The sequence below is a fragment of the Rhinolophus hipposideros genome (assembly GCF_964194185.1).
Source record: "Rhinolophus hipposideros genome assembly, chromosome: 6".
In the NCBI taxonomy this organism is placed as follows: Eukaryota; Metazoa; Chordata; class Mammalia; order Chiroptera; family Rhinolophidae; genus Rhinolophus; species Rhinolophus hipposideros.
In genome coordinates this window covers 73,184,564-73,194,370 of record NC_138052.1, presented here as the reverse complement: position 1 = coordinate 73,194,370, position 9,807 = coordinate 73,184,564, and the positions used below count along the sequence as shown (strand labels likewise).

Genomic DNA, 9,807 nt, shown 5'->3' with positions numbered 1-9,807 from the left:
GAGGTATAAAATTTCCTGCTGATAAGGTTGTCAGATCAAGTCATCCTGGCTTGGAGCAGGGGAGTGTTTGTTTCAGTTTGTTTTGTTCGGGGCTGAATCTGGCAAAACTACCTGTACAAATCCCTATCCAAGCCTATAACTAGGGACACAGAAAAGAGAAAGGAAAGAACTTTTTTCTCTCTCCATCAATAGGTTATTTCAGCTTTCTGATCGAAACAGAGCAAACTGACCTGAGATGAGAAAACAATGTATAAAATAAACAAGGCCTTTGAGGCACCTGAGTCATGGCTCGAGCCAGGTGCAAAAGAGAAGCGAAGCATTAGGAATAATTTTCCTGAGGAAGTCATTTTCTGCTTTGCTTTGAGACCTCCCAAAACAATAATTTAAATTTACAAATTCCCAAACTTCTTAACTTGCTTTGCTCCGATTAACATCACAATGATATCAACATTTTGCAAGTTCAGTTCCCAAGTAAATTAGGTGTGCATCAACAGGAGATGAAAGGAGGCTCAGACTCAGAAAAAATAGTTTTAGCAACACCCTCACAGTTCAAAAATGAAAGAGAGAATAAAAATGAGCATTTGTTACCTTCCCCACTGAGAGAGAGAGAGAGAGAGAGAGAGAGAGAGAGAGAGAGAGAGATATTGGAAGACTGGATTGAGGTAACAGTAGAACATGTGGGGCAAGGTAGCAGCTGGAGCTCACATTCCAGAGTCTTAAAGGTTTAAGCCAATAGATAGAGTGACCTACGCATAGTTCTGCTGGTCAAAGGGGAAAAAGATTAGGCTGAGGCCACCTAAGAAAACACAGCCATGTTCTGCATAGAAGACAGTTGTCCTTCCCACACAGTCCTGGATATTCTAGCTCCCTAATGCTTCAGTACACTTATTTGAGCAATTACTGTGTGTCTAAAGCTGTGATGATTTCTATTTTGGAGAAGTTTCCACTCAAGCTAGGGAGAAAAGACATGTGCATTTGAAATTATTAGAGATGAAACCAAGTATAGTTGCAAACTAGAAGGGGAGAAATCCATGTGGTCTTGAAGTGTCAGTGAATTTGATAGTGGAGGCAGAATTTGAGATGAATCCTGATGGATGTGAAAATGAGGGCTAAAGATATTTGGAGAAGAGAAACAGGGAAACAAGAAGTAGCAGAAGTGAGAATACCATATTGGAAGAAAGAAGATGAACAGAGTTATGTGCTGGGAACTGGTAGGAGTTGGGGCTGACCCCTGGTAGCAAGGGGAGCTCTGCTCCCCTTGTCATCCACATTCCTGCCTGAGACCAATGGTTCCAGGGAGAAGAGTTATGGTGCTGAGGTTCCCCCTCCATGGTTGACCAAGCCCCGTATAGAAGAGTGGAATCTTAGGGCTTCCCTAGGACCTTGATCCCAGACATGGAGATAGTGATGAAGGTTGGAATACCATGAAACAGTTGGTCCTCTGACTTGAGGGCAATGAATCTGAGTATTGCAGGAAAAGGGCCTGTAATCTACCCTTATAAACGAAATTGGGATTAGAAGAGGCTTTCATCTACTGACAAGATGCCACCACTCCATAATTTATTTCTCCCCTTTCAGTGGACCCTCAGATCACAGTCTTTCTTGCCAATTTCTTCTGCCACCGATGAAAATTTTTTGAGCTAAGGAGTACTTTATTTTTTCAAGATTGAGAATGAATGAACAGGGCAATGCTTAACTCAATCAATAGCTAAAAGTAGAATTTCAGTGTGATAGTAGAAGAGATATTAAGTTTATATAAAGTAGCCCATTGTCTAATGGTGTCTGAAAGATACCTGAGAGGTCCCTTGTGTAAGGCCCTCTCTGTCATTTAAATCTACCATCAACTGTGGAAAAGAATGATCTCTCTAAAGACACTTGGAAGAGTAGAAATGGCATCATACTATCCATTAGGGCACCTAAACTGTGTGTTTCTTCAAACAAAGGTCAAGAGAGTAGGAAGTACATCTTTGACACAGTAGGAGCTCATTCTGGGTAATTGCTATTCCCATATTTTGAAAGACCTATTCATTTTTATTTAACAAATGTTTATGGAATGCTCACTATGTGCTGTCTCATTTGTTTGTTGGCATTTCCTGGGGGGGGGGGAGAGAAAGAGAGAGAGAAAGAGAGCGCTATACTGAGCAAAAAGGAGATAGCTTCCTAAGCAGTGATTCTTAAAATGTGATGGGTATAAGAAGCACTGGGAGCTGGTTGGAAGTGCAAACTCCTAGCTTCATTGCCCAAAGATTCTGATTCAGTGCATCTGAGGTTAAGCCCTTTAATCAGCATTTTTAGTAGGTTGATTCAGTTACAGGTGGTCTCTGGCCACACCAAGAATCATTTCACAAGACAATAACAGGATGTGGAGGTCAAGAATAAGAAACCTTGTGTGGAAACCAAGCAGGCAGCTACAAGTGTTTAACCAAGAATCACAGAGGGCTCACGTGGGCCAGGTCCAGGCCTGCCGGTTGATAGCAACACAGGACCACAGTTATGTTTTCCCCACGTTTGTGAAATAGTCCATTTGGAAGCCACAAGGAAAAGCTCTATTTGCCATGGAAGCAGATTAAAATGGCGGCAAGGGCCATACTTCACAAGCTCAAGTTGCCATGGCAACTGTAATCAGTGCCAACTGAGCTGAGAAAGCTGTGGATAAGAAAGAGGAGGTGAAGAACCTGTGCTAAAGAGCATGCTGTGCGTGATTTATCAAGGGCTGCTGTTTCTGTAGTAGCCCGCTTTATAGCTCTTGTGAAGAAATACAAAAGACAGAGGCTGAATTCCTTCTAAGAATGGCTTACAGGTAATGGGCTGGTGGACAGCGGACTCATGAAATATTACGTTCCCTTTTGGATTTTTTCAGTTTGTTCCCAGTGTTCCTAATATTGGAAACCCTACCTATGGCTGAGCGAATCAATCAAAAACAAACTCAAACACAACAGTCAAATACAAGGAAGATAAAGACAACTCTGAAACAATGACTATCATAGATTTTATTTAATTAAAAATATTATACATGTTGTTGCATTTTCATGGAAAATAGTGAGTTAAAAAAACACAAACAGTGTTAGTTTTCAGAAACCTCCATGGACTCTATTCTGCCACCTGCTTCTTCTTTCTGTCTGTGGCATGAACCACGTATAAGAAATTGGGGCCCTGTGTAAATGGAGCTTCCTTGAAGTTCACACCCATAGAACACCTAGAATGAGACATTTTCTCAGCAATGGTTTTCCATTGAGTTAACTCAGATACCACCAGTTTTGGCTTCCTTGAACACCATTAAATGGAGCTGGCATAAAAGCCCAAAGCACATGTCAACACCCATTCAGCTCGATTTGTCTGCAAGAATCTGCTCTCTCCTCCAGTTTCCAAGCCAGTTAGCAGGTGACCTTGTTTTTTACCTGGTGTATTAGTGTCCTGAGCCCCTTCACCAAACTTCCCGAACCCATGGTGGGAAGACACTGCCATATAGTGTTTATACTCAAACTATGAGCAAGTACACAAAAGCACATGTGGCCCCTATGCACAATACTATCAGATATAAAATACATATTGGTACAATACAACCCTTGGAATCACTGGCTAAAATATAGCCATGTGAGTATTTTTAAAGTATTCATTTAATTATACACTTGTTAAGAAAAATACCACAGCATAAACATTTAACTTGAATCATCATTTCCACTAGAAACTTCTCATGTAAATACAAGGTGTATACAATATAGTCCTCTTCTTCACTCCCTTCCTGGGCTTTCCCTGGCATGTACCATCTTACTCCCAAGTGACGCTTTTACTGAAATTCGATCTAATGTGACCGAAATACTCTGGCTCCGTTTTCCTGCTTCTTTGCCTTAAATTGTAGTACACTTAATTTGGGTTCTGCATCCAGCTTTACATTCAGGAGAGATGAATCCCCCCAAAGTACACAAACAAAAATAACTGGAGAGCACAAAGGTAGAATTGCCTCAGTGCTTAGAAGTTGGAGAATGGTCTTTCTTCTTCATAATGGTCTCTCAATTGATGGGAATAAAATAAGGCTGAAATTGCTTTTCACATTCTGGCTCTGTTGGGGGCATTTTCACATAGACCCCTGTAGTAAGAGGGCTTCTTTTCTTAAGCTGCCAAACACAAAAAGAAACGGTAATTATTATTGAGGAGTACAGAAGCCATTTCTAACCATAATAGGACTCAACAGCTATTGGGTCCCTACCCTGTTGAAAAATAGGTGTTAACAACATACAGAATTATAAACCCCAGGAGATTTTCTTGATTTGGCTATTAAAATTCATTTTAGATATATAATTCTGTGCTGTAGATGTAAAATAGCAATCGTTTTTCCTGATTGGAAGATAGGAGAAAGAGACTTTGAGAGAGATTCAGAAAGAACACCCAAAATGCCTATAAGTGACTGGATGTTGTTTGTGAGGGAACGAGCTTGATAAGATAATACACTTTAGTTATCCTGTTGGAGAGCTGTATTTCTCATCTCCACTCCTCATAAACTTTTTATTACTTTTTCTCTGTCTACATTAGTTTCCAGTTTTTATTGCCTCAGTAAATTGAGGGCTAGCATACTAATCTGTGTAGTGGTTTATAGCAAATGAGGTAGGAAGAAGCTACAGCAACAGAACAGACTGAGAGAGGATGTTAGAGGAGAGAGAGGGGAAAAGGGAGAGGGAGGCAGGGAAAGAAGAGAAGGGGGAAGGGTGGAAGGGAGAGAGACAGAGAGGGAAATGTTGTGACAAAACCAGCCTTAGACAGAGGTGGCTGAAAGGGGTCCAAATAGGAGGCCTGATTCCATATCTCTGTCTCTTCCACCAACAACTGGGGTTCTCATTTACTGGGCTGGAGGGCAGGGAAAGATTTCCCAGTCAATAAAACTGGGTAGAAGGGAGCCCTGGAGAGGTATGATGTGGACAGCTACCACGTGGACAGGGAAGGTACAAATTCGATGGCACTATGAGATGGCTTCCAGGTGACGCAGAGGGACATTAAGGGAGAGAATCAAATCTATACAGGTGGTCTTCTCTAGCAGCATTTTGGCCAAGCTAATCTTGTGTTTCAGAGTTATTAACCTATGTACACTTGTCATGAAGATAAAAACAGCTGCCCCATGTTATTCAAATGGTTACTCAAACTGAAACCCTGTTCAGAAGCACACAAACATTCAATGTCAAACATACTCATCTAAAATATTAGTCATTCTGAAACCTCAAAGGCCAATGCCAAGGGTTCTAGTGTTCTAGTGTTCTTCACCACTGTCCTTTTCTTCATTTACTGCTTCAGCTCCAGAAAAGCAAACTCAGCGGCGTTATCCGGTCAGTTGCTATCATTAAAGGGATCCCCCCCCCAAAGTGGTACATTGGTAGCACCGCACTCACCATTTTGCCCAAAGAAACAGCTGTGATGAGGAAGCTGTAGAAAAACAACCCTGAGCTCACTGCTGCAAGGATCCAAAGGAGGAAATCAGAATCGGGGCATGGTTCTGGGTCTGCAACAGAAGACAAAGCAGAGCCTCCCTGAGACATTCTAAATCTTAAGGCCCTACTCCCCACATTGGTGAAGAAAGGAAGAAATTTGAGCTTCCAGACCTTGATAATATTGCTAGCCTACAGGTAGGTCTGGCTATTTGGGCCTACTTCCCCAAGAGTGTCTTATCAAAGGCGTAAGGGCAAACTCGATGACGGTTATCACTCCAGAATGAGTGCCCCAGCCTGCCAGTAGAAAAAAAAGACTTTCCCCAACCCATTTTATTTTATAATCAGAATGCTGTTTGGGTTGCTACCCATACTAAGCAAGGCTACCATGTGACCGTCCAGAGAACTCTTAAAGAGAATTTTCACAACCTTAAAAATGAACCACCTGAAATTAAAGAACAAAATTATTCTCATGCAAAGAAGATAGCAACAGCAATGCAAAAGGTGTCAGTTTAGTGATATAGTTTTGCTCACCAATGACATAAATCTGGGTTCCATTGCCCATGCCCACAGAGTAAGGAGGGGGGTACATGAGCTCCACCTTGCAGATGTAGAGTCCCGTGTCCATGGCTCTCAGCCCTTGGATGGTGAGGTTCATTTTGTTTCCACTGGAAGTGCCAATGCAGGTGGAATCATCTAATAAGGTCAATTCACTCTCCACCATGTACGTTGCAGCACAGACTTCAGTTGTCTGGCTCCCAGCCTGCCGTAGCACCGTCACTCGGACCTCAGTGGCATTGCCCGAAGACCCATACTCACACACAATGCTGGCAACACCTCGGCTGCTGGCCAGCACCACTGCAGGCTGGGCCACGTGTATCCCTAACATGGAAAAACCAAAGGAAACTCAGTGAAATCATGCTCACCCACCACCAGGCCCAGGTAAAACTTCAAGCCAGAAAAGGTTTATTTTTGATGGGCACCCTCCAACTTTACCTTTCAGTTATTCTCTTCTTCTAAAACAAGCCCGTCACTCTCCCCTATCCCTTCCCTTCTCATCCATCCCAGCTTTCCCTCCATCTCTCAGCTGTCTTCCAGCTACTCTCCATAAAGGTATTTTCTTATTGGGAAATAGTTTCTTGAAGGTAATCAGTTGTGGCAGAATTTGTCATGCCTTCTCTGTGGACTTCATTTTCCCTCACATGTAGGAAAAGGGGATTAGATTAGATGATATCAGAGCTCCTTCCAAACTCTGGTATTCTAAAGTTGTAATAAAATTAGAGGAACTATATAGTTCAGGAACTATGTGTCGTAGAGGAAATTTTGGAGGCTGAAGTATAGAATATTGCCTCATATCTAAAAACATACCTCAGAAACCTCTGTCGACATTTACCTGTCCCTGTACCCCTATTACTACAAGTAGCTGAGCCTTGGTTCACAGTGCCAACCACCCCCTTCCCTGGCATTATTATCATAAAGTGAGGGATGCTGCTAGATGAAGGAAGCCACAGAGCAGAGGGCACCAGGTCGTTTCCTCTCCAGGCTGAGGCAACCCTGCTGTTAACTTCTGTGGGCTTCCCCTGCCACCACCACCACGTCTTCCGCTGCCTCCTCTCCTCACTTGAACACCCTCATGGGGTGTTCTTTTTCCCTCTGGCTTCTACGAAATAAGAGAAGCCAGCTCTACATACAAAAAAGGCTCACATCACCTAAAATATGGTGGCTTCATGTCAAATTACCTTTCTGTAACTAACTCCTCTCAGTCAATCATACAAGTGACACCCACAACTTGGATTGAACAATGTCACTCATCTTGCTCAAAGCCTTTGCTGCCTTACATAATATGTGTTGCAAAAACAAATAAATAACATTCAATATCCTCCATGATCTAATCCCAACCTAACACTGAAATCTGAGATTCCAGGACGCCTCTTTCTGTATATAAACTACTCTATATTGAAGGTGCTCGTCCTTTCCACAAAGCAATTATACTGGACAATATATGTGCTCAGAATAGAGAACAATATGGCAGCAGCCATTGCCATGGTTAATCCAGCAGTCCTGACTGGCTAGACCACAGCCTCCTTCGACAACCCTCGTCTCTGTCTATCAGAGATGCCCTCCGAGACACCCTCTGAGCATCCTCTGAGCATTAAGTCTACTTAATCAAGTTCTGTCCTATATTAAAGCTTTTTGTCCATTAATCACACCTCCTCCAGCTTCTGCTTTTGGCTTATAAACTCTTGGGAACAGCCACTACATCCTGCCCAAATAGACACTCAATAATCATTATAGTATTGACTCTAAGACTAAAGACGAACAAATTTCCTGCTTTATCCCAGGAAAGCTCTACATTATCACCAATAAATCTGCTCACATTCAATTTCCCAGTATCTACAGTGGGAGGATCCCAGTTATCGGTTGAGATAAATTTCCTAAAAAGTAAATTTGAATCTTTCTAAAGGTCCAAAACATGTGAAATAAAATAATATATATGAATATTTCTTATCCAGTACAAATTCAATCATCAAACATCTTTTGAACACCTACTACATCCAGACTACGTGGTTTCTGAACCAAGAAGGTCCAGAGAGAAATAAAGTTGAAATTCAGTGGAAATGCTCATCATTTTACACCACATAACAAAACCTAGTATCAGCCTTTATAGAGCTTTATTTTATATGAAAACTGGGGAATCTGCCTCTGAATTCCACAGATAGTTCAGGCAGCAATTGAGTATCTTATGCCAAACAAACTGATGGCTTGTGTTCTTTCTTGTTTTCTTCCTTTCTTCTTTTCTTCCCTCCTCCCTTTTTTTTTTGTTTTGCAATCTCAAACTCTTTCATTTTTTAAATAAGTAGCTAACTCATTTATAGAGTTGATTAAGAAGACTTTAAAACCTTGAATTAAGTAAAGAAAGGTTAAGATTTTAAAGAAGCTGGCTAATTAGTTTATAGAAGAGAATTAGAGAACCTTAAAACCTTGAATTGGGGAGGAAAGACACTTTCCATGATTTCTTCAATAAATGTTTTTTTAAAAGAAAAATTTTGATCTCACTCTGATTCTAAGGTCAGATGTATTCAGGACTGTGGATATCTCTACTCTCTTAAATCACTTAACTTTGCAGTATTTTCTTCCATTCATATAGGAGAGTCTGAAACTGCTTATGTCTCCCAAACCAAATCAGATATATTTATCAAGCCCCTACCCAGTGTTCGGCTCTCTGCTATGAGCTGTATCTCTGCTTATTTGTTGCTGCCAGCTGTCCCCTGACAGCTTTGGGATGCAGAGCTATCTAAGCCAAAAGACTAGAGTTTTATTTTTAGCTTATGGCTTTGCTAGAAATCACTGCCCTTGACTGCTAAAAGAAATGAAACCCAGATGGGAGAAACACCTCCTCCACCTTCATGCTCCAAAAACCTCACTCACCTTTGGAAAAGATGGGGATGAAGAGAAGAGAAAACAGAGCAGTGCAGGGCCAGGTCCTAGAAACCAGGTCCATCTGAGCTCCATGCCTGCGGAATCCAAAAAAAGCCATGGCTGTATGGGAACAGTGTGCAGGTCTTCAGGAAGCAGAGCAAAGCCTTTCAGGATCCTGAAGCTTTGAATTGTGTTTGAACCCACACAGAATCAAGGACTTTATACGGCTGGTGAGCTTTGATTCCAAATAAGTATTAGTGTCGAGTACGTTTAGACAGCACCTGAATAGAAAGGCTTTTTGTTTTGGTTTTACGAGAAAGGAAGCCGTGGGTTTAGCTGTTACGTCGAAAAGATAACCTCAAACACTCAAAATAAAACTGACAAAAAAAAAAAAACACAAAAAATTCATGGCTGGAAAATGTAGTCAAGTTGAAACTAAAGCTTTGAGGAGAGCTAAAACTTTGGAAGTTTTCTTGGAGTGCAGGAGTCCCCTAAATCCCAATTTTATCCCTAATTGTCTGGGAATCTTTCAGCAGCCAGTTCATTTCATTGACACACCCCAAAACTGCTAAGCTGCCGGCTCTCTGACCCCTTAACCTAATGACAGAATGAGTCTATGGACATTATTAATAAAAGCTCTGCTTTCTACCTGTGGATCACGACCCCTGGCAGGCTTTACAGGTAAGACTTTTTGTTTCTCCTAGCTCCATTTGGTTGAGAGAAAATACCAAAATAACAAGAAATAAATGTCTCTGCCACTGGTTTTGCAGATTAGGAAAGAATTCAGGTGCTCTTGAAAGCCTTAACAAAGACAAACCAGAGTTGAAGAGGTCCAGAAAAAAATCAACCAAAATGAGCCAAGAGATTCAAAACTTCCATTAGAGGATAGACATTTTTTTTTCTAAAGGGAATTTTTCAAGCAGGAAATCCAAGAACTAAGTTTAAATATGACTGAAGTACTTAAATTTATCAA

The 9,807-nt window shown here is 41.4% G+C and overlaps 1 protein-coding gene across 1 annotated transcript; it reads right to left on the bottom strand.

The window, feature by feature from the left end:
- Nucleotides 1–2,968: 2,968 nt before the first annotated feature.
- Nucleotides 2,969–8,973, bottom strand: CTLA4 (cytotoxic T-lymphocyte associated protein 4). Its single transcript, XM_081051829.1, has 4 exons — nucleotides 8,844–8,973; nucleotides 5,949–6,296; nucleotides 5,379–5,488; nucleotides 2,969–4,115 (listed from the first exon to the last, which is right to left on the bottom strand). Exons 1-4 carry the CDS (start codon nucleotides 8,950–8,952, stop codon nucleotides 4,011–4,013), a joined length of 672 nt encoding a protein of 223 aa, XP_080907955.1. The 5' UTR covers nucleotides 8,953–8,973; the 3' UTR covers nucleotides 2,969–4,010.
- Between the last annotated feature and the right edge of the window lie 834 nt (nucleotides 8,974–9,807).